At 39.0% G+C, this 25984-nt stretch overlaps 1 protein-coding gene across 1 annotated transcript in view; it reads right to left on the bottom strand.

Annotated features, from left to right (window-relative positions):
• Positions 1-25984, bottom strand: part of CFAP299 (cilia and flagella associated protein 299) — a 700195-nt gene that overhangs the window by 15883 nt on the left and 658328 nt on the right. The window contains exon 5 of the mRNA XM_040237181.1: positions 14508-14637. Coding sequence (XP_040093115.1) covers positions 14508-14637 — 130 coding nt within the window. The remainder of the gene's footprint in view (positions 1-14507; positions 14638-25984) is intronic.

Genomic DNA, 25984 nt, shown 5'->3' with positions numbered 1-25984 from the left:
TTAAAAATGTCCAATAGGAAATATACCTGAGCCCTGTAAAAAGACAACCTATAAAATTGAGGACCTTCGCTGGGAGGGTGGAGATTCAAGAGAATAAATTCAAACCATCTGCAGAAAGGATGTAGGAACGTTAGGGGCCCCCATTTTGAGAAGAGAATTTTCCAGCCTATGACAGGCTCCATCTGATTTTAACATAGTCAGTGAATTGGGAGGCAGCATTAGGAGGCAATTAACACCTTTCCTACTAATATAGCAAGTGTTTGGGTGGAGGGTGGCTTGGGAGGAGTGGAGCAGAGGGACAGGAACTGTAAGGAGGTATTGCGGCAATGCTCCTCTAAATTAAGCAAACAAACAAGTCACTCCCCCACAAAACAAAAACATATGTTGTCATTGGAAGTAATTTTAAATTTTAAACCTTGTTCACCTAGATATTCTTTTGCTTGTAGAAAAATAAAGTAAAATTTGACTTTCTGTTTTTTGTGTTTTTTGGCATCTGTATCAGACAATAATGACTATACATTTACTTTTCAAACATAATAAAATACCAAGTACCTAACACCTTGCCCTTGCCCTGGACACCTAGAATCAGCACTCCAAAGCAGGAAAGGACCCCAGGGTTAACTCACCTACCAAGGAGAGAAAAGTACCAGAGTCAATTACCCAGGCAATTTTCAACTAAAAATAGCATAGCACTACATATGTTTCAAGTGTCCAAGATCCTAAAATATTTTAAAGTTAACCTCAAAAGTTTCCAGGATTATTTTTGGCCTTCCTATTCTTTAGCAAATATTTAATATTCAGTTTATTCATTCCTCAGATGTTTACTAAGCACCTACCATACACTAGCACTGGAGATACAATGGCAAATCGACCAGAAACGATTTCTGCCCCACGTTTCTGTGTATGCTTCATAAGTCTTTGTCACATATGTTTCTTGTGAGCCTCTGGACTGACCTGCCTGACAAAATGATTCTTGGTGAGGCCGTGATAGCAAGAATGGGTATCGTCATCCTTATTCTGTCATGATCCAAGTAAGGAAGGAAAAATAGCTGCAATTTATTAATGGAAGTATCTATTGAGGTCATTGGTATTGTGGTGAGAGTTAATCCAGAAGCCTTTGGTGTGTGGTCTGTACTTTCTAGTTGGTTCGCACAATCTCAGAAATGTGTAATTTAGACTACATAAAATTAAGACTATTGACTTATAGCTTGCTTTATAAGAATGAAGTTTGATTACCTTTTGGACATACAAAAAGGTGTGTGCATGCTAAGTTGCTTCAGTTGTGTCCAACTCTTTGTGACCCCATGAACTTGCCTCCTCCACGGGATCCTCCCAACACAAGGACTGAACCTGTGTCTCTTATGTTCCCTGCATAGTGAAACAATGAGTTCAGTCACTCAGTCGTGTTTGACTATTTGTGACCTCACGGACTGCACCACAGCACCAGACCTCCCTGTCCATCACCAACTCCTGGAGTTCACTCAAACTCATGACCATTGAGTCAGTGATGCCATCCAACCATCTCATCCTCCGTCATCCCCTTCTCCTCCCACTGTCAATCTTTCCCAGCATCAGGGTCTTCTCCAGTGAGTCAGTTCTTCACATCAGGTGGCCAAAGTATTGGAGTTTCATCTTCAGCATCAGCCCTTCCGATGAATATTCTGGACTGATTTCCTTTAGGATGGACTGGTTGGATCTCCTTGCAGTCCAAGGGACTCTCAAGAGTCTTTTCCAACACCACAGTTCAAAAGCATCAATTCTTCGACACTCAGCTTTCTTTATAGTCCAACTCTCATATCCATACATGCTAAAAAATCACTGGCTTTGACTAAATGGACCTTTGTTGGCAAAGTAACTGTCTCTGCTTTTTAATATGCTGTCTAGGTTGGTCATAACTTTTCTTCCAAGGTGCAGGTGTCTTTTAATTTCATGGCTGCACCCACTATCTACAGTGATTTAGAAACCCCGAAAAATAGTCTGTCACTGTTTCCATTGATTCTCCATCTATTTGCCATGAAGTGATGGGACCAGACTCCATGACCTTAGTTTCCTGAATGCTGAGTTTTAAGTCACTTTTTCACTCTCCTCTTTCACTTTCATCAAGAGGCCCTTTAGCTTTGTTTTCACTCTCTGCCATAAGGGTGGTGTCATCTGCATATTTCAGGTTATTGATATTTTTCCTGGCAATCTTGATTCTAGCTTGTGATTCATCCAGTCCAGCGTTTCTCATGATGTCCTCTGCATAGAAGTTAAATAAGCAGGGTGACAATATACAACCTTGACGTACTCCTATCCCGATGTGAAACCAGTCTGTTGTTCCATATCCAGTTCTAACTGATGCTTCTTGACCTGCATAAAGATTTCTCAGGAGGCAGGTAAGGTGGTCTGGTATTCCCATCTCTTGAAGAATTTTCCACAGTTTATTGTGATCCACACAGTCAAAGCCTTTAGTAGTCAATAAAGTAGAAGTAGATATTTTTCTAAAAGTCTCTCACATTTTCATTGATCCAGCGGATGTTGGCAATTTGATCTCTGGTTCCTCTGCTTTTTCTAAATCCAGCTTGAACATCTGGAAGTTCATGGTTCACGTACTGTTGAATCCTGACTTGGAGAATTTTGAGCTTTACTTTGCTAGTGTGTGAGATGAAGGCAATTGTGTGGTACTTTGAGCATTCTTTGGCATTGCCTTTGTTTGGGATTGGAATGAAAACTGACCTTTTCCAGTCCTGTGGCCACTGCTGCATTTTCCAAATTTGCTGGCACTGAAACAATAGCTAATAAAATATCACTTTGCTAAAGAGCTTCTATCAAATCAACTAATCTTTAAGCTCACCAGAAGAGACATTTGAAAATACTCTTGGGCATATATCTGGAAAAACTGTAACTGGAAAAGGTATATGTACCCTAATGTTCATTGCAGCACTATTTACAATAGTTAAGACATGGAAGCAAGTTTTATATCCAGAAGATGTGGTACGTATGTCAGTCAGTTCAGTCATGTCCCTCTCTTTGTGACCCCATGGACTGCAGCACACCAGGCCTCCCTGTCCATCATCAACTCTCCAGCTTGCTCAAACTCATGTCCATCAAGTTGGTGATGACATCCAACCATCTCATCCTCTGTTGTTCCCTTCTCCTTCTGCCTTCAACCTTTCCCAGTGTTAGGGTCTTTTTCAATGAGTTAGTTCTTCACATCAGGTGGCCAAAGTATATATACATATATATATATATATATGTAAATATACAATATATATGTTGTATATACACATATACAATAGAATATTACTTGGCCATAAAAAATAATGAAATATTGCCATTTGCAGCAACATGAATGGACCTAGTGATTATAACATTAAGTAAAGTAAGTCAGACAAAGACAAATATCATATCACTTATATGTGAAATATAAAACAAAAAAACGATACAAACATATTTATTTACAAAACAGAAATAGACTCACAGACATATAAAACAAACCTTTGGTTACCAAAGAGGAAAGGTGAGGTGGGGGATAAACTAGGAATTTGGGAGTAACAGATATGCACATATTATATATAAAATAGATAAACAACAAGGACATATTGTATAGCCAAGGGAATGATATTCAGTATTTTGAAATAACCTGTATAGGAAAAGAATGTGAAAAAGAAAAAACTATATATATTTGTGTGACTGAATCACTTTTTTATACACCCTAAACTAATACAACATTGTAAATCAACCATGCTTCAGTAAAATAATTTTTTTTAAATGGGGATTCCTGGGCCTTGCCACAGACAGATGCAGTTTGAATCCCTAGGAGGATGAGGCCTAGGGCTTTCCTGACTGGCTGGTGTGAGGAGAGAGGAAGGGGAAATGCTATCTGGAAGTCAAGGAAATTGCTGCTAAACAAGTCCTCGTGGGCTGGATGTAGATGAAGAGCTCTTGTGACAAGAGTTTGCATTCCAGCATAGCTCATTTTTATGTTTGAACAATTGTGATTTTCCAAGAGAGGAGACTGGATTGGGGAGCTCCTGTTGCATAGCGAAGAGTATCGATATGTAAAGAGATAAGAAATACATCTGCTAAATCAGTGCAGTCTGCATTATACTTGACTTCCAAGTTCAGTGATACTTAGGGTGAACCAGAAAGGTTTATGATACAATAGTGTCTTTTATTTCTATTTACTATGTCTAATTTGGGGTGCCTCAGTGGGAAAAGAACTTACCTGCAGTGCAGGAAACACAGGAGACATGGGTTCGGTCCCTGTGTTGGAAAGATCCCCTGGGGGAGGAAATGGCAACCAACTCCAGTATTCTTGCCTACAGAGTTCCGTGGACAGAGGAGCCTGGCAGGTTACAGTCCATGGGGTCTCAAAGAGTCAGACATGAGTGAGTGACTAAGCATACAAACACACGCGTCTAATAAAAACCACGCATCTTTAAGATTGTTTAACATATTTTTTTATTTGCTTGTTTTGTTATTAACCATTTATCAAGCAACTATATTTAAACACACTCTATTAGACATAAAATAAAAAGTGACAGAAAGGAGCCTTGTGACATGCCGTGCTGAGTTTCTTCAGTCGTTTCCAACCTTTTGTGACCCCATACTTTGTAGCATGCATGGTTCCTGTGTCCATGTGATTCTCCAGGCAAGAATATTGCAGTGGATTGCCATTTCCTTCTGCAGAGGATCTTCCTGACCCAGGGACTGAAGCCGTGTCTCTTCAGGCTCCTGCATTGGCAAGTGTGTCCTTTACCACTAGCACCACCTGGGAAGCCCTAATTTCATATTTTTCATACAATTGATTTTCTTTTTTTTTTTTTTTTGCACACCATTGGAATTTAGCCAGCAGAAAAATAACCTCCTTTCAGGATGGCTTAATCATTTTCATACTCAGAAATTTTGATTATAAGTCTTGACACAAATGGTACAGATTTTTGTTGAACTGTACAGAACAGCAAAAACTCACTAGATTTGGCTTCCACTCTTGGACTTCAAGTTTCTCCCAAAACTTCTCTGCTATTTCTCTCCTTCCTGCACCTTGGTCTCAACCGTGCTTGCACTTAAGACTTACCTGGGAACTTTTAAAAAGAATGGATGTCCAGGCAGACCTTCCACCCATACCAATTAAACTACAGTTTTTGCTGATGGGGCCAGGCATCAAACACTATAAAACATCCTGGGTGATTCTAATGTCGGGTCAATGCTGAGAATGACTCTTGCCAAAAGGAGCTCCTCTCCCTTCTCACGCAGCCTCATGCCCTGTGCTTCCACACCATTCTACGTGAAGTTCCTGCCTATTAGAACACCTTTCTGCTCTTGTTCTCATGTTTTCATCACATCCATCTTTCAAAATCTGGTTCAGATGCCATTTCTTTCATAACTTGTTTTTGAATGCCTTGTGAAGTGAAAGTCACTCCGTTGTGTCTGACTCTCTGCAACCCCATGGACTATACAGCGCATGGAATTCTCCAGGCCAGAATATTAGTGGGTAGCCTTTCCCTTTTTCAGGGGATCTTCCCAACCCAGCAATCGAACCCAGGTCTCCCAGAATCCAGGCAGATTCTTTACCAGCTGAGCCATAAGGGAAGCCCTTTGAATGCTTTAGGTCGAAAGTAATCTCTGCCTCCTTTGTGTTCTTAGAGCACTTTTTCCCCTCTCAGGTCACTTTCCAGCTTGCATTTCTGTGCACGTTAAATTTTTGCACCCACCCACCAGTTAACCTGTAAGCTTTTTTAGAGAAAGAAAGCCAACTTTCTGATTCACTTTTTATACCTCACAGTGCCAGTAAACACAGGAAGAGGAGGATGGAAGGAAGCATAAAGAGGTGACAGAATGACTTAAATGACATTCACCCAGCTTATCTTTTTCTCTATTCTTATCCAGCATTAAAACTCTCTCTCTCTCTTTCTCTTTCCTAAGTGTTGGAGTAAAGTGACATTTCTCAACCACTTTTTCTACATTGATATATTCTTTAAGTTTTGTCTTTTCTTGGATGATCAGATAGTTGCAGTATAAAAAGCATAACTCAGAAACATTCTGACTACAGTGCATCCCCTGGTTCTAGCTCTCTCTCATTGTTATAGTCTCATCTTCTCCAGTCTTTTGCCCTAGTCTATCCTAATTTACACTCTCTAATCTCCTTAAAACATACTTGCATCCTGTTATTTCCCTGCACAAGAGCCTGGGCATATTTCCCTAGTTCCCATCAAGTGTAGTCTAAGGTAGCTCATCTCGGCCACTGCCCCTGACTTCAGACGTGGGACAGCTCCTCTCAGCCACTGCCCCAAGTCCGAGGTCAGGGGCAGCGGCCAGGAGGAGCAACCCTAAGCCCGAGGTCAGGGGCAGCGGCCGGGAGGAGCAACCCTAAGTCCGAGGTCAGGGGCAGCGCCTGAGAGGAGCAACCCCACATCTGACGTCAGAGGCGGCGGCGGAGAGGAACTACCCCACATCCAAGAAGCGGTGGCTGCGCGGGCGCAGGAGGGCCCAGAGGAACTACTCTACATTCAAGGTCAAGAGGGGTGATTCTTCCAAGGTAAGGAGCAGCAGCTGCACTTTGCTGGAGCCTCCGTGAAGAGATACCCCAAGTCCAAGGTAAGAGACACCTAGGTAAGAGAGTAGGTGTTGCGAGAGGGCATCAGAGGGCAGACACACTGAAACCATAATCACAGAAACCTAGTCAATCTGATCACATGGACCACAACCTTGTCTAAATCAATGAAACTAAGCCATGCTGTGTGGGGCCACCCAAGACGGACGGATCATGGTGGAGAGGTCTGACAGAATGTGGTCCACTGGAAAAGGGAATGGCAAACCATTTCAGTATTCTTGCCTTGAGAACCCCATGAACAGTATGAAAAGGCAAAATGATAGGATACTGAAAGAGGAATTCCCTAGGTCGGTAAGTGCCCGATATGCTACTGGAGATCAGTGGAGAAATAACTCCAGAAACAATGAAGGGATGGAGCCAAAGCAACAATACCCAGTTGAGGATGTGACTGGTGATAGAAGCAAGGTCCGATGCTGTAAAGAGCAACATTGCATAGGAACTTGGAATGTTAGGTCCATGAATCAAGGCAAATCAGAAGTGATCAAACAGGAGATGGCAAGAGTGAATGTTGACGTTCTAGGAATCAGAGAACTAAAATGGACTGGAATGGGTGAATTTAACTCAGATGACCATTATATCTACTACTGTGCGCAGGAATCCCTTAGGAGAAATGGAGTAGCCATCATAGTCAACAAAATAGTCCAAAATGCAGTATTTGGATAAAATCTCAAAAACAACAGAGTGATCTCTGTTCATTTCCATGGCTACCCATTCAATATCACAGTAATCCAAGTCTATGCCCCAACCAGTAATGCTCAAGAAGCTGAAGTTGAATGGTTCTATGAAGACCTACAAGACCTTTTAGAACTAACACCCAAAAAAGATGTCCTTTTCATTATAGGGGACTGGAATGCAAAAGTAGGAAGTCAAGAAACACCTGGAGTAACAGGCAAATTTGGCCTTGGAGTACAGAATACAGCAGGGCAAAGGGTAATAGAGTTTTGCCAAGAGAGCACACTGGTCATAGCAAACACCCTCTTCCAACAACACAAGACAAGACTCTATACATGGACAACACCAGATGGTCAGCACTGAAATCAGATTGATTATATTCTTTGTAGCCAAAGATGGAGAAGCTCTATACAGTCAACAAAAACAAGACCAGGAGCTGACAGTGGCTCAGATCATGAACTTCTTATTACCAAATTCAGACTTAAATTGAAGAAAGTAGGGAAAACCACTAGACCATTCAGGTATGCCCTAAATCAAATCCCTTATGATTATACAGTGGAAGTGAGACATAGATTTAAGGGACTTGATCTGATAGACAGAGTGCCTGATGAACTATGGACAGAGGTTCATGACATTATACAGGAGACAGTGATCAAGACCATCCCCATGGAAAAGAAATGAAAAAAGCAAAATGGCTGTCTGAGGAGGCCTTACAAACAGCTGTGAAAAGAAGAGAAGCAAAAAGCAAAGGAGAAAAGGAAAGATGTAAACATCTCAATGCAGAATTCCAAAGAATAGCAAGGAGAGATAAGAAAGCCTTCCTCAGTGATCAATGCAAAGAAATCGAGGAAAACAACACAGTGGGAAAGACTAGAGATCTCTTTATGTATGGCAAAACCAATACAGAATTGTATAGTAAAATAAAAAATAAATTAATTAATTTAAAAAAAAAAGAAAATTAGAGATACCAGGGGAACATTTCATGCAAAGATGGGCTCGATAAAGGACAGAAATTGTATGCACCTAACAAAAGTGGTGTTGGAGAAGACTCTTGAGAGTCCCTTGGACTGCAAGGAGACCCAACCAGTCCATTCTAAAGGAGATCAGTCCTGGGATTTCTTTGGAAGGAATGATGCTAAAGCTGAAACTCCAGTACTTTGGCCACCTCATGCGAAGGGTTGACTCATTGGAAAAGACTCTGATGCTGGGAGGGATTGGGGGCAGGAGGAGAAGGGGACAACAGAGGAGGAGATGGCTGGATGGCATCACGGACTCGATGGATGTGAGTCTGAGTGAACTCCGGGAGTTGGTGATGGACAGGGAGGCTTGGTGTGCTGTGATTCACGGGGTCACAAAGAGTCAGACATGACTGAGTGACTGAACTGAACTGAACTGAACTGAACAAAAGCAGTTTAGTCAAGGCTATGGTTTTTCCAATGGTCATATATGGACTGTGAAGAAAGCTGAGCACCGAAGAATTGATGCTTTTGAATTGTGGTCTTGGAGAAGACTCTTGAGAGTCCCCTGGACTGCAAGGAGGTCCCACCAGTTCATCCTAAAGGAGGTCAGTCCTGGGTGTTCTTTGGAAGGAATGATGCTAAAGCTGAAAATCCAATATTTTGGCCACCTCATGTGAAGAGCTGACTCATTGGAAAAGACCCTGATGCTGGGAGGGATTTGGGGCAGGAGGAGAAGGGAATGACAGACGATGAGATGGCTGGATGTCATCACCGACTCGATGGACATGAGTTTGGGTAAACTCCGGGAATTGGTGATGGACAGGGAGGCCTGGTGTGCTGCGATTCATGGGGTCAGAAAGAGTTGGACAAGACTGAGCGACTGAACTGAACTAGTCTGAGGTCCTCACCAGTTCTGAATTCAAGGCTGTTCTTGACCTTTTCTTGCTTAATTCCCATTCCACTCCTTCTCCAGAGCAATTCAACAGCTAGCTTTAACTATTTAGGTCTTCCTTTCCTTTGTTTTACACTCATCAACCTTATCTTTGCTAATAGGTTCCATTCTTGGTATCATCTCCATCTCTCTGAGTTCAATTCCTAATCATTCTTCAATTTCAATTTAAAGATTACTTCCTCCATTATTCCTTAACCATCTCAAATGCTCTCCCTGTCTTAGATCGAAAGTCATCTCTCGACTGAATCCCAAAGCATTTCTATTTTTTTGTAGCATATCACTTTCCTCCTTAGGCTGCCCTTATATTCTTTACATGCCTGTTTTCTTAAAAATCCTGCAAGCACTTAAAGGGCAAGTGTTGAACTCGTATGTTCATCTTTATGCTCCCTATGGTATCTCATATTTAAGTTTAAGTTTCATCACTAGTTTCTACTAATAACGAAGTCTGTGACCCTGAGCAAGTCATTTAACCTGTTTGTGTCAATTTGTTCGTAAATCAAAAACATATTCTAACAGTCTGAATTTGAAATGGCTTAAATTACATATTCCTGGGACTGCACAAGAACACTTGGAAGCACATACTAAAATAAAGATTCCTGCATAACTTCAACAAAGCCTAAAATTATGGCCACACTACTAGCTGTTTCCACCAATAAGTTCCTATAATTATTTTTTCTGACTTACTTGGATCAATACAGAGTGGTGTGACTGTGCCCTTTTTGACTGTTACTGCTACCTCAAGCATCAGTGACATAATATACTCCTCACCTTTTTGTTAATATATAGTATTGCATTTGTGTTTGGAGGGAATCATACATTCAATCATTTATGCCATAAATATTTATTGAGTATCTATTAACCAGACATTTTTCCAGGTGATGGGTTCTGTTCTCACATTAGTAAATAGAAGAGGGGAAGGGGAAGAGAAAAAAAAAGGTATAATTATGAAAGTGTTTTTCCTATTTTAACTATTCTAAACAATCTCTCATTAGTAGATTATGAAACTTTTAGACCACCTATGTTAGGCTAAGACTCAAAGCAAACTCTTTCATGGTTAATGTTTCCTAAAAGCAAAAGGAAAAATCCTTTTTTTTTTTTCATTTGTGCAGATGATGCAGAGGAGTGAGTACAAAGTTTGTCTACTCAATCCTTCTAAAGATAATACACTGGAAACATTTTGGTGGGTGTGAATCACTCAGACAAGCATTCTTCACTCAGAAATAGAAACTGGCCTTATTTGTTCCAGATGTTATACAGCTGCAGGGAAGTTAAAGCCAGTGGTCCTGTTTTCAATGCAACCAAACTCTTATTGCATTTGGAATTTCTTAACCAATGAACTCATGTTACTTGTTCTAAGACCTGCACAATTTTCTTTTTTCCACTCTTTCCATTTACAAACAACTCTGTTTCAAGGGAACCACACTTCAGAATTAATGAGTCTACATCTGTGTTGTACAAAGGAAACACATCCTGTTTACCACTGTCTCCACCTTTCATTTATCTCAACCTCTTTAATTTCAGGCATAAAATATCTCAAAGAGAGTGCTTGAAGGAAAGGAAAAGGGGAGTTGAGTTGTATGGTTCTTAATATTTTATAGCTCTTTAAAGATGGAATTATGATATGTTCATCTTAGGAAGAATTTCAAGCAGAATCGTTAGGGAGGATATTGAGTATAAAGATGTAACTCAAATTGTTTGTAGTTTGAAAAACTTGACTTATTAGCTTATTTATTGACTTGCCTGTAGGCTATAAGAGCTGCTGTGTTGATGCATGAACTATAAAATGATTATGGCTCTTTGAAGAGGGTAAATAAGTTAAGAAATTAAGTAGGTGATATACATGCTAATTTTATATCTAGTCCATAAAAATGAAAATATATGTGTTCTATTTTGTTTGAGAACACTTGTGTCTGGGACACAGAGTACCAGATCTTGAGATTATTGTTTTTATAAAGAAGACTTTTTCAAATTGTGGTTCATGGACAATCTACAGCAGAATCACACTGGTAGCTTTATGAAAATATGTACTTCAAGGCCCAGTTGAGTTAGAATCTCTGCAAATTGGGCCTGGGGAGCTAGAGAGACTCCAGAGATCAGAAAACAACAACAAAGTCTCATCTTCCAGCTGTGAACAGCAAAGCCTAGAGAAATTAAGTGAATTTCTCAAAACCATGAAGCCAGTTAATAATAAAGTAAAGGCCTAGTATTTTGTTTATTAATGCTAATACCAACATTCTTTTGTTAGTTTTTATCCTTCAAAAAGATTTAAAAAAAATTTAAAGGAACATAAGTACCCAAATAGGGGCTTCCTAAGTGTCTCGGTGTTAAAGAATCCACCTGCCAAAGCAGGGGACACAGGAGATTGAAGTTCGATCCCAGGGTCAGGAAGATCCCCTGGAAGAGAAAATGGCAACCCACTACAGTATTTTTGCCTGAAAAATTCCATGGACAGAGGAGCCTGGTGGGCTATAATCCTTAGAGTTGCAAAGATTGGATACTACTGAGCAACTGAGCAAGTACCCAAATATCACTGGATGTCTCACTTAATAATTCTTTAATATAATATATTTTATGAAAGTATTAGTTGCTCAGCTGTGCCCAACTCTTTGCAACTCCATGAACTGCAGCCTGCCAGGGTCCTCTGTCCATGGAATTCTCCAGGTAAGAATATTGAAGTGGGTAGCCATTCCCTTCTCCAGGGGATCTTCTCAACCCAGGGATTGAACCCAGGTCTTCTGAATTGCAGGCAGATTCTTTTACTGTCTGAGACACCAGGAAGACCAATATACCTTATACATGTATAATATAATATACAATAATATACTTCTATTATTAATTATCCAAATCCTTATTCTCCAAGATTTTGGAAGTAACTTTCCTTCAGACTCACCATGAATCTTTTGAGTTATAATTAAAATCTTCCAGGAAAAAGAGGAACATGTTATGTTTCATGGATTATTGATTAAGTCTTTGAAATTTCATGATTGATTATTGTGGAAATGAGTGTTTATTAATTAAAGCTATTCAAACCATTCAAATAGCAGTTTGGATTCAGTAATGATTCTTCAAAGACATACACAAAAGCTATAATTGATGGCATACATTCTTGGTATATGTATATGGCATAGGTTAAAATCGAGCCTTAAAATAATCTGTGTGATGCCATTCAAAACTGATTCAAAAACTTGTTCCACACATATTAATAATGCTATTAATCATTTTATATGTTTTCTTATGTATGTAGTTTAGCCTACAAAAAAGAAAAGACTCTGTGAATGCTGTTTATTAAGTTTTCTATAATTTGCCTCAAGTGATAGTGTGCTGACACTCATTTGGAGCTTCCTTGGTGGCTCAGCTGGTAAAGAATCTTCCTGCAATGTGGGAGACCCGGGTTCAGTCCCCGGGCTGGGAAGATCCCCTGGAGAAGGGAATGGATTCCCACTCCAGTATTCTTGCCTGAAGAATCCTATGGACAGAGGAGCCTGGCAGGTTACAGTCCATGGGGTGGCAAAGAGTCAACCACGACTGAGCAATTTTCATTTTCACTTTCTGACACCCACTTATGAGTAAAGAGGCACTCTCAGAGACAAGATGTGCACATATACTTCTCTGCTATTCGTAAGTGAACACTCATAAATGCATTAAAGACAATATTGCTTTCAGAGTTAGTCACATATAAAAAAGGGATATTAGAATTCTGGGTATGTATGTGAGATGAGAGCCTCTCTTCTGTAAATGACTCATCACCAAATTCAGTGACTAGATTCCACAGAATCAGAGCAAAAAATGGATGTGAAGTCTACTGGTTCTCTGACCTAAGTCTGCTGCCAGGCAAAGAGGAGTGTGAGTTCCATTTATTTATTTTTTCTTTTTTTTTTATCTATTTACTTTAAAGCATTTTAATAACAATGTTGAAGACAATGTAATAGCATCACAGACTATTTTGGAATACATTTTCTTATATTAAAAAGTTTCAAAAACAAATTGGGGATGAAATTATATAACTTCACCCTACTCAGCTTTATTCAGTTGATCAGTCTACTTTTGGGTGCCTGTTACCTAACAATCTACAATTTGAGGAACTTAGAAGGCAAATAAATATAGTTCTTATTTTTAATAGCCTAAGATTTCCCATTAGTCAAATAGACAAATTTAATTCCGGGTCCAATCACACTAATGACTCTTAAAAGATGTTTTTAAGTGACCCTCATTTAGAATTTAGACACTTTGCCTTATCAGACAAGATGTAACCCTCACATTTTAAAGTATCCATAGCGAACAATAGAATCTTCCTTGGTGGCTCAGACGGTAAAAGCATCCGCCTACAATGCGGGAGACCTGGGTTCAATCCCTGTGTTGGGAAGATCCCCTGGAGAAGGAAATGGCAACCCGCTCCAGTGCCCTTGCCTGGAAAATCCGATGGACGGAGAAGCCTGGTAGGCTACAGTCCATGGGGTCACAAAGAGTTGGACACAACTGAGCAACTTCACTCACTCATTTAGTGAACAATAAAAAAAATTTTAAGTCTACTACTACTAATGTAGTGAAAATGTGATTCAAAACACTTGTTGAACCTGGGAGTTTGAGATATAAATCCTGGTTCTGCCACTTGCCTCAGGTACCTCCCATTCCCTCTCTAACCTCACTTTTTTGATCTGTAAATGAAGACATGTAATGGTGCCTGTGTTGGGTGGTTCTGAAGACAAAACGAAGGAACACCTTATAGGAGCTTAGCACAGAACCTGATACATTACAGTCATCCCTTAGTATCCTCTGGGGATTGGTTCCACGACCACCTGTAGGTATCAAAATCCTCTTTTGTTCAAGTCCCTCATAAAAGTGCAAACACGTGGACTCCCTCTCAGCAGTTTCTGCCTCTAAGGATATGGAGAGCTGAGTATTTAGGGTATGTATTACTTGAATGATTTAAAGTTACAAAAAGGGAGGATCCAAAGGAATCTTTTTTCATGGTGTTTCAACTGATTTTATCAAGGCTCACAGATGCTTTGCTTGTAGCCTTAAGTTGTCTACTTGGTGTCCCCTTGAAATAAGCTTTTCCCCTCAAATTCTTCCCTGTCGGTTTCTGATAATTTATTAAGTTTTGAAGTTTTTTTCTTTCTTTTTTTAAAATATAAATTTATTTATTTTAATTGGAGGCTAATTACTTTACAATATTGTATTGGTTTTGCCATACATCATGCTTGTTTTCACATAGCTTTTCATTTATATAAAAAAAAAAAAACTTAAGGTCAATTATTTAATAATTTTTGAGTGATAGTAGAGATCCAATAAAATATAATGAGATTCATAAATGTAAAAGCAGATGTACCTTAGGGTCCACATTGAGAATTTTTCTGTCTCTTTTGTATTTGAAAAGTAAGCCTTCTGGATTATCGGCAATCACTTGGTAGTTGGGAGTTGAATTCCAAACAGCAATATGACTGTCCCAGTTGTAAAAACTATAAAGATAAATATTTATTAGGAATTAATATGCATAATGAATTAAATGGACAAATATATTCCAGACAATATTTGGGGCAGGTCAGCTTCAAGATAAATGGATAAGATCACTGTCTATAAAACCATGCAGACCACAGGTGTGATTAAAATTCTTGCAGAAAAGATTAGACTGGGTTCTCAATCATTTGGATACATATTTATGACTATTTTGCATGATTTCCTGGTTTGGACACTCTAAGATCTAGGGCCTATTCCAGTATTATATTCCCAGTAAGAAGAAAATTGATGTAATTTAAGGCTATTTCTTCTAGCTAAGACTCTTCAGGTTATTGAGTATTCAGGGAATTAAATAAGAGACTGTTTACTAGAAGGAAAAGTAGGCTAAGTCACCTCTTTTCACTCAAAACCAATTAATTCGTTTCTTTAAGGCTCTATTTTTCAATGATACGTTTCCCAGGCAGTAAGAAAACTACTTGTGTTTGAGAGGTGACCGCCAGCCAGGCATGATGTGATGTATTCTACAACAACATCCATATGAAACCGCTCTTACTTTGCAGACAAGGCAAAGATATCAGAGGAATTCAACTAGTATAGTTAACATTCTAAAATCTAATATTTCAACCCAGATCTGTGTGTTTCAAAGCATACACATACTCTTTCTTCCACTCAGCAATGCCTGTTCAACTCTTTCTTTGGATGATCTTCTATGGAAACTTTGTATTTTTTCCATGTCTAATTTTATATCTATGTCAATACAAATATAATGCTGTTATATGTTAGAAGCATCCTCAACATACTTATTTTTACATATCTCATTTCCATTAACACATTTCTAATATTATGTTTGCTTTTAAAATGACAGCTGTAGAGATAAGACATGTATATCTCACAGCCCAGTATGCCTCTCAAATATTTTTAATATTTATTTTTAATCATTTCCCCCTTAACCTATTTCTGGGTTGTTTTGCATTCTATTACTGCTCTTCTTCATTTTGGAAGAGTAGATTTCGTTGATTAAAGTCACCCTGAATTACATTGTTTTCTGAGGCATCAACTTTTTGCTATTACCTGAAAATGTGTGATATGTTTATCTTCAAATATTTTAATATTCAAAAACTGATTTTATAGATCATATATCTTCAGTGGTGCATATGAGTGAGAACTAGTCTCTCTCTTCGCCTCTTACTTCTTCTATGGTCAAGACATAATAACATCTGCCCTTTCTGAGGCATAGAGTTAGAGAAAGAAGTTTTCCAAGCACCTCTGTCTGTTTTGTCAACCCTTTCCAAGAAAGCAGGAATGACTATCTGATTAACAAATTGAGGGCAGGAGATGAACACTCATGCTTTCTAGGTCCTCACTTTAGTCAGCTTTTGGCAGGCTCAATGCCCAATAGGTTGATGATAGGAGAGCTGCCAATAGTACTGGTGGTAAATTCAATCCAGTAGAAAAGGAATTACAAGACAATTTGACCTCACACTCAAAATTCAGCTGAATTCATAATAAGGAAGATAAATTGACTTCCATCCTCCTGGGTGTTTAGTTAAGAGACTGACAAACTGGAATAAGGGACATGGGTGTGATTCTCAACCGTATGTGTCTGTGTATTTCTGAGATATATAGATAGAGACACTCTCACTAAAATGCTTGAGTCATAGTTATGCTCTGAGGGGCATGGTTTATATCACACATTCCTATCTTATTGCTCAGACTTCAAATGAAAAGCCTCATTGAAGTTCAGGCAGATTTTTTTTGAATATATATTAATATATATATACACACACTCTTTACGTAAGAAAGTCAATTTGTCTAGCACATGGTACTTTTGATGAAGTGACTTGGATTTTTTGTCAATACATTTTGTTCTCCTATTCAGGGAAGGGTAATAAGCTTCATTTCAAATGTCAATTCTAATAGCTAAAAATTATTACTATTTAATAATGATAACTAACACATTTAATAAGCACCATGTACTGGGTAATGTTTTGAGACTAAGGAATCTATTATATCATTAATCTTATTGTCAACCCCATGAAGTAGGCATAAAGCTATCCCATTTTATACACAGAGCCCAGGTGATCGTGAAGTGTGTCTGTGGATGAAAATGAGGAACTGGATTTAATAACATACTGAAAAGTGGATTTAATGGTTATGAGAAAAATGTCAATGAAATAAGAGTCTAGATTACTCTCAGATTTCTGATTTGAATACCTAAGTGGATAGAATTATTAATGTTTCAGTTCAGTTCAGTTCAGTTCAGTTCAGTCACTCAGTCGTGTCCGACTCTTTGCGACCCCATGAATCGCAGCACGCCAGGCCTCCCTGTCCATCACCAACTCCCTGAGTTCAAGCAGACTCATGTCCATCGAGTCCGTGATGCCATCCAGCCATCTCATCTTCTGTCGTCCCCTTCTCCTCCTGCCCCCAATCCCTCCCAGCATCAAAGTCTTTTCCAATGAGTCAATTCTTCGCATGAGGTGGCCAAAGTACTGGAGTTTCAGCTTTAGCATCATTCCTTCCAAAGAAATTCCAGGGCTGATCTCCTTCAGAATGGACTGGTTGGATCTCCTTGCAGTCCAAGGGACTCACAAGAGTCTTCTCCAACACCACAGTTCAAAAGCATCAATTCTTCGGCGCTCAGCCTTCTTCACAGTCCAACTTTCACATCCATACATGACTACTGGAAAAACCATAGCCTTGACTAGACAGACCTTAGTCGGCAAAGTAATGTCTCTGTTTTTGAATATGCTATCTAGGTTGGTCATAACTTTCCTTCCAAGGAGTGAGCATCTTTTAATTTCATGGCTGCAGTCACTATCTGCAGTGATTTTGGAGCCCCCCAAAATAAAGTCTGACACTGTTTCCACTGTTTCTCCATCTATTATTAATATTTACTAGGAAATAAAACACAAGGTAGGGAACAGATTGTAGGAGATAGAAGGGATTATTTCAGTTTTAGATGTGTTCAGCTTGAAATCTTCAGGAAATATTCAAGAAAATGAAAGCAAAGGTCTTGGTTTGTGCTGTTTACTGGCATATTTCCCATTCCTTTTTACAGCCCATGCCTGACACATGGTAGATACTAAATGTATATTAACAGAATAAATAGGTAATGGATAAATTTCTAAATTTAGAGTTTTCTTAGATGGAGAAGGGGCTTCCCCAGTAGCTCAGTGGAAAGAATCTTCCTGCAATGCAGGAGATGTGGGTTCTATCTCTGAGTTGGGAAAAATCCCCTGGAGGAGGAAATGGCAACCCACTCCAGTATTCTTGCTGGGACAATCCTATGGATGAAGGAGCCTGGCAGGCTACAGTCTGTGGGGTTGCAAAGAGCTGAACGTGACTGAGTGGCTGAGCATGCTTAGATGGAGTACCAGCAGTACCAGCAGTACCAGCAGTTCCATCAGTATTTAAATTCCAATAGGTGACTGAGATAGACAAAGGAGAAAATGTGAATAAGAATGAAATCTGGGGGACTTCCTTGGTGGTTCAGTGGTGAAGACTTCACCTTCCAATGCAGGGGGTGAGGGTCTGATCCCAGATTGGGGAACTAAGATCCCATGTGCCTTGCAGACAAAAAACCAAAACATAAAACAGAAGCAATAGTGTAACATATTCAATAAACATGTTTAAAATGGTTCACATACATGTCAATGTATGGCAAAATCAATACAGTATTGTAAGGTAAAACAAAGTAAAAAAAAATTTTTTTTTAATTTAAAAAAAAGCGAAAAAAAATGATTTAAAACAAACAAAAAAAATGGTTCACATAAAAAACTTAAATAAAAATAAAATAATAAAAAAAGAGTGAAAGCTGGGAATGTCAATTTTATAGGAAAAGAAGAGGAATCAGTAAAGGAAATTAAAAAATAGTGATCTGAAGCATCAGGAAGAACCAGGAGAGTTATTTTATTGCAAAATCTGAAGAGAGGAGAATATATAAAGAAACAGTACTTTAGGAAAGATTATGGTGCCAAATGCTTTACAATTCAGATAATGTATGAAAAGAGTTCATCCAAAATTTCACTTGGAAGGATATTACAAAAAAACAGTTGCAGGAAAATGGTGGGAGCAAATTCAGTTATAGAGAATTTAAGAGAAGATGAGAAAAGATCATTGAATTAAAAATTCCTCTATTAATTTAGTTATGAAGGAAACAAGAAAACTAGGACAGCCCTGAAAAAGATACAAAAAATTAAAGGTCAGTTTTTTTTAGGATGAACTATTCTTGAATTTGTTTCCATGATGTGAAGAGGGAAAAGTAGAGAAACCAGGATCCTAAAGCAGCAGGAAGTATAAAAAGGCTTTATCATAAAAAAATTATATATGAGATGATATATTTAATATGATATATATCTTCTATGAAGATTAATTTGATTTTAGTAAGAATCCTGCATACTGTTTATTTCTATTCCTATTATATAGATGAGGGCACTGGAGCTAAGGGGCTTCCCAGGTGGCTCGAGGTGTAAAGAAGATGCTTGCCAATGCAGGAAATGAAAGAGAGGTAGGTTTGACCCCTGGATCAGGAAGGTCCCCTGGAGTAGGAAATGACAACCCACTTCAGTATTCTTGCCTGAAAAATTCCATGGACAGAGGAGCTTGGTGGGCTACAGTCCATGGGGCTGCAAAGAGTCAGACATGACTGAGCAGATACACTGGAGCTAAGAGAAGATAAATATTTAAAATTTATATTACTAGCAAGTACTAGAATACAGTCTCAAACCCAGTCTATAGGCTCTAAAACAAGTATTCTTTCTTAAAATTTAATTTATTATATTAAGAACACTCAATATGAGACTGTCTCTCTTTACAAATTTTAAGTGTACATTATGTTGACTATAAGTACAATGCTGTACAGCAGGGCTTTATAGCTTACTTGTCTTGTTTCAGTGAAATTTGATGTCAATTGATTGTTAACTCCACCTAGACAGTGTGTGGGCTTCCCTGGTGGCTCAGAGGTCAAAGCGTCTGCCTGCAATGCAGGAGACCTGGGTTCGATCTCTGGGTCGGGAAGATCCCTGGAGAAGAAATGGCAACCCACTCCAGTATTCTTGCCTGGGAAATCCCATGGACACAGGAGCCTGCTGGCCTACAGTCCATGGGCTCACAAAGAGTTGGACAAGACTGAGCAACTTCGTTTGTTGAAAGCAGAGACGTCATTTTGCCAACAAAGGTCTGTATAATCAGAGACATCACTTTGCCAACAAAGGTTTTTCCAGTAGTCATGTATGGATGTGAGAGTTGGACCATAAAGAAGGCTAAGCGCCTAAGAATTTATACTTCTTAACTGTGGTGCTGAAAGAAGACTCTTTTAAGAGTCTGTTGGATAGAAAGGAGATCAAACCAGTCAATCCTATAGGAAATCAATCCTGAATATTCATTAGAAGGACTGATGCTGAAGCTCCAATACTCTGGCTTCCTGATAGCTCACTCGCTTTCCAATGAGCCAACTCATTGGAAAAGACCCTGACGCTGGGAAAGATTGAGGGCAAGAGGAGAAGGGGGCAGAGGATGAGATGGTTGGATGACATCACTGACTCAATGGACACGAGTTTGAGCAAACTCCAGGTGATAGTGAAGGACAGGGAAGTCTGGTGCGCTGCAGTCCTTGGGTCACAGAGAGTTGGACACAACCAAGCAACTGAACAACAACAAGCTTTTTGGATTTCCTTTCTCAGATTTTGGAAGTTTTCAGTTATTATTTCTTTGAGTAACTTTTCTGGTCTTTTATTTCTCTCTTCTCATTCTGGGAATCCTATACCGCTTGTATCGGTTTCTTGAAGGTATCCCATAGCTCATTTAAGCTTTCTTCACTTTCCTTCATTGTTTTCTTTTTGCTCCTCTGACCTAATTATTTCCAGTGACTGGTCTTTAAATTCACCAGTGTTTTATTTTGCTTGCTCTAGTTTGATGTTGAAACACTTTGGTGGGTTTTGTTTAAGTTTGGTTATTGTCTTTAGCTCCATGATTTGTTTTGTACTTTTTAATATATTCTCTTTGTTCAATTTCCCCTTTTGTTCATGCATTGTGTGCCTGACCTCAGTGAGCACCTTTCTGAAAGTTATTTTCAACTCTCTTTCAGGTATATATATCAGATTACTACTTTTCTTTGGAGAAGGAAATGGCAACCCACTCCAGTATTCTTGCCTGGAGAATTCCATGGACAGAGAAACCTGGTGGACTACAGTCCATGGGGTCACTAAGAGTCGGACACGACTGAGTGACTAACACTAACACACTTCTACCTTTCTTTAGGGTCAGTATCTGGAGGTTTATTTCATTCCTTTTTTGGGGGGAACATTCTTGCCTGATTATTGATTTTCCTTGACTTTATGTGTTGCTGCCTGCATGTTAGACAAAGTAGATGCCTCTCCCAGTCTTCATGAACTGACTTTTTACAGGAGAAGACCACCAACTTGGATAGAGATTCATTGGCCCATTCTAACTTTTTCCCTCCCCAGAAAGAAGCAGGCAGCTGTGGATTTTGTCCCTTGCTCTGTGATGAACAGTGAGTGGGATGTATGATGTCTACCAGCCCAAGATGCTGTAACCATTTCCCTCCAGTTGCATAGAGTGTACCTGACCCAACAGAAGTCCAAGACTGGCAAAATGGAAGTTAGTTCCCTGGGGAGCCCCACTTAGAAGAGCTGGGAGTTTGGGTACAGAAACCAATCCCTGCTTCCTCTGGGAGAAGCTGAGAGCTAGAGGTTTTTTTTTCCAACGTATGATGCTAAGCTGGCAAAAGGTAATCCAGTAAGAGGGTGTCTCAAATCTCTATTGGCTTTGTTAAGGCTGGTTTTAATTTGACTGGGGGGTACACGGACCTTTCAGTTGTTTCTGGATTTCTTACAAAGGGAATTCATCTAGGAATAGTTACTGAATCTGTGTATTTGTTGGGGGAAAGAAGAGTCCAGGGCTTCCTACTCTGCTATCTTGTTGATGTCGCCAACCCAAACATTCTTTTTAATCTGCTGTTTATTGATTTCTTTAAAGTGGCCAAGTAATTGTCAATGCAGAATGTGTTAAAGTATATTTAAACCTTAATTCCACTCCTTTTAAGCCATCTATATCCAACTCCATATTCTAGATATTATTATAACTCATAATTTTATATGAATTTTTATTGTCTATTAGCATTCTTTGATAGTTCTTCTACAGTACTGTTTTGCATTTATTGAGGCCTTGGGTACCCCAGATCACCCTTTTTATTCTCATTTGTAACAACTAATTTCTTAACTTCTCTCCTTCTTGAGACACTTGCCCATAATCACAACTATCTAGCTCAATAGACCCTCTTGGTATTCATAAATATCAGCTCTCGGTCAGTTCAAATGTTTGCCTTCTCTGTTCTTGCATATAGTCTTCTGACAATTCTTGCTGAAAACAACAGACTGCACCATAGATGTAATTCTAAATTTCAAATCTGAACCTCCAATTCTAGATCCTACAGAGTAACTTTTTACATATTCTAGTTCTCTTTATCTTTCATTGTGTTATTCATCCATCTTATTCCTCTACTTCCTTCTTTACTATCAGAAAATGACCTTACTTCTTAGTTTATTAGTAAAAAAGGACACTAAATGGGAACATGATCAAGATCCTATCCCTTCACTTGCAAATTTATTCATATTGACAGTGTTCTCTAACCTCCCTTCAGCTCAGAATTAATGCCTCTCTTCTTTTCCAAGATTAAAAAAAAAAAACTATATTTGTTCTCTGAATTCCATTCCTTTATTGTCTTCTTTTTTACTTCAATAGTTACTCAACATTTCTCTAATATAATCAAACTCATCTCCCTGTACAATTTTTCTCAAAACTAACACACACATATAAATTTCAGCTAAACAAGGAAAAGAAAGACAGACAGAGAGAAAGAAGGAAAAAAAAAAGAAAGAAAGAAAGAAGAGGGATAAAAAAAGAGAAAGGAAAAAGGAGAAAAGAGATTTAAAAACTTCCTCAAACTCATATTCTCCTAATGCATTATAATGAAGTCTATCTTCTCTATGCCAGCTTACCCCAAACCATGTTCCATCTCACCTGAACTGCTGATCCACATCACCTGCTCAACTGTATTTACTGGGATAAACCACAAGAATCTCAATCTCAGTATGAAGTGTTACTTGCTCAGTCATGTCTGACTCTTTGTGACCCCATGAACTGTATCCCACCAGGCTCCTCTGTCCATGGAATTTTCCAGACAAGAATACTGGACTGGGTAGCCATTTCCTTCTCCAGGGGATCGTCCCAACTCAGGGATTGAACCTGGGTCTCCTTCATTGCAGGCAGATTGCTTATAGTCTGAGCCACCAGGGAAGCCCCAATGTCAACATATCAAAAAGTAATTTTTTCTTTCCCAGCTTCCAAATCTGTTTATTCTACACTTGCTACACTGTTTCTATCGACAAGTAGCACTCAATAAATATTCATAAGCTAAATTAATGATACAATGCCAATATTTATTTTCATTCATCATTCAGTTGATTATATTATTTTCAGTTACTACAGAACTAAAACAAGGAAATAGCAAGAAAATTATTTTTAAAAGGTAATTAAGAGAATTCATTTAGAACATTGATTTGGGACTTAAAATCTGATCTCTGAAGCAACTGTTTAAATTTTCTCTATCTAAAATTTAGAGGTTGACCTATATATTGCAAAGGCTATTCACGATGGAAATACTCTATTATTATGAAAGCCTCCTTTGATTCAGTGAATTATTGAATGTTATTTTAATTTATGTATAAATGTTCAGATCTAGAAATTAATTGTAGAAAAGTTCAAATTTACTGTATGTAAAGTTGAAGAACATAAAGGGATGATTTGTGCGAAATTGATTAAGGTTTTGGAGTAACAGAACAAATTACCATTTGCTACCCATGATAAACATCCTGGTAACTGGGCATTTCTGGAACTCTCTTGCTTTTTTCCCATGATCCAGCAGATGTCGGTAATTTGATCTCTGGTTCCTCTGTCTTTTCTAAAACCAGCTGGAACATCAGGGAGTTCACGGTTCACATATTCCTGAAGCCTGGCTTGGAGAATTTTGAGCATTACTTTACCAGCATGTGAGATGAGTGCAATTGTGTGGTAGCCTGAGCATTCTTTGGCATTGCCTTTCTTTGGGATTGGAATGAAAACTGACCTTTTCCAGTGCTGTGGCCACTGCTGAGTTTTCCAAATTTGCTGGTATATTGAGTGCAGCACTTTCACAGCATCATCTTTCAGGATTTGAAACAGCTCAACTGGAATTCCATTACCTCCACTAGCTTTGTTCATAGTGATGCTTTCTAAGGCCCACCTGACTTCACTTTCCAAGATGTCGGGCTCTAGATTAGTGATCACATCATCATGATTATCTGGGTCGTGAAGATCTTTTTTTGTACAGTTCTTCCATGTATTCTTGCCACCTCTTCTTAATATCTTCTGCTTCTGTTAGGTCCAGACCATTTCTGTCCTTTATTGAGCCCATCTTTGCATGAAATGTTCCCTTTTTATCTCTAATTTTCTTGAAGAGATCTCTAGTCTTTACCATTTTGTTGTTTTCCTCTATTTCTTTGCATTGATTGCTGAAGAAGGCTTTATCTCTTCTTGCTATTCTTTGGAACTCTGCATTCAGATGCTTATATCTTTCCTTTTCTCCTTTGCTTTTCACCTCTCTTCTTTTTTACAGATATTTGTAAGGCCTCCTCAGACAGCCATTTTGCTTTCTTGCATTTCTTTTCCATGGGGAAGGTCTTGATCCCTGTCTCCTGTACAATGTCACGAACCTCATTCCATAGTTCATCAGGCACTCTATCTATCAGATCTAGGCCCTTAAATCTATTCCTCATTTCCACTGTATAATCATAAGGGATTTGATTTAGGTCATACCTGAATGGTCTAGCGGTTTTCCCTACTTTCTTGAATTTAAGTCTGAATTTGGCAATAAGGAGTTCATGATCTGAGCCACAGTCAGCTCCTGGTCTTGTTTTTGTTGACTGTATAGAGCTTCTCCATCTTTGGCTGCATAGAATATATTCAATCTGATTTCGGTGTTGACCATCTGGTGAGTCCATGTGTAGAGTCTTCTCTTGTGTTGTTGGGAGAGGGTGTTTGCTATGACCAGTGCATTTTCTTGACAAAACTCTATTAGTCTTTGCCCTGCTTCATTCTGCATTCCAAGGCCAAATTTGCCTGTTACTCCAGGTGTTTCTTGACTTCCTACTTTTGCATTCCAGTCCCCTATAATGAAAAGGACACTTTTTTGGGTGTTAGTTCTAAAAGGTCTTGTAGGTCTTCATAGAACCATTCAACTTCAGCTTCTTGAGCATTACTGGTTGGGGCATAGACTTGGATAACTGTGATATTGAATGGTTTGCCTTGGAAACGAACAGAGATCATTCTGTCGTTTTTGAGATTGCATCCAAGTACTGCATTTCAGACTCTTTTGTTGACCATGATGGCTACTCCATTTCTTCTGAGGGATTCCTGCCCGCAGTAGTAGATATAATGGTCATCTGAGTTAAATTCACCCATTCCAGTCCATTTTAGTTTGCTGACTCCTAGAATGTCGACGTTCACCCTTGCCATCTCTTGTGTGACCACTTCCAATTTGCCTTGATTCATGGACCTGACATTCCAGGTTCCTATGCAATATTGCTCTTTACAGCATCGGATCTTGCTTCTATCACCAGTCACATGCACAACTGGGTATTGTTTTAGCTTTGGCTCCATCCCTTCATTCTTTCTGGAGTTACTTCTCCACTGATCTCCAGTAGCATATTGGGCACCTACTGGCCTGGGGAGTTCCTCTTTTGGTATCCTATCATTTTGCCTTTTCATACTGTTCATGGGGTTCTCAAGGAAGAATACTGAAGTGGCTTGCCTCCAATAAACTGTGGAAAATTCTGAAAGAGATGGGAATACCAGACCACCTGACCTGCCTCTTGAGAAATCTGTATGCAGGTCAGGAAGCAACAGTTAGAGCTGGACATGGAACAACAGACTGGTTCCAAATAGGAAAAGGAGTACGTCAAGGCTGTATATTGTCACTCTGCTTATTTAACTTATATGCAGAGTACATCATGAGAAACGCTGGACTGGAAGAAACACAAGCTGGAATCAAGATTGCCGGGAGAAATATCAATCACCTCAGATATGCAGATGACACCACCCTTATGGCAGAAAGTGAAGAGGAACTAAAAAGCCTCTTGATGAAAGTGAAAGAGGAGAGCAAAAAAGTTGGCTTAAAGCTCAACATTCAGAAAACGAAGATCATGGCATCCGGTCCCAACACTTCATGGGAAATAGATGGGGTAACAGTGGAAACATTGTCAGACTTTATTTTTTGGGGCTCCAAAATCA

This window comes from Oryx dammah, unplaced genomic scaffold (genome assembly GCF_014754425.2).
Source record: "Oryx dammah isolate SB20612 unplaced genomic scaffold, SCBI_Odam_1.1 HiC_scaffold_3, whole genome shotgun sequence".
Lineage (NCBI taxonomy): Eukaryota > Metazoa > Chordata > Mammalia > Artiodactyla > Bovidae > Oryx > Oryx dammah.
This window is presented reverse-complemented; position numbering and strand designations above follow the sequence as displayed.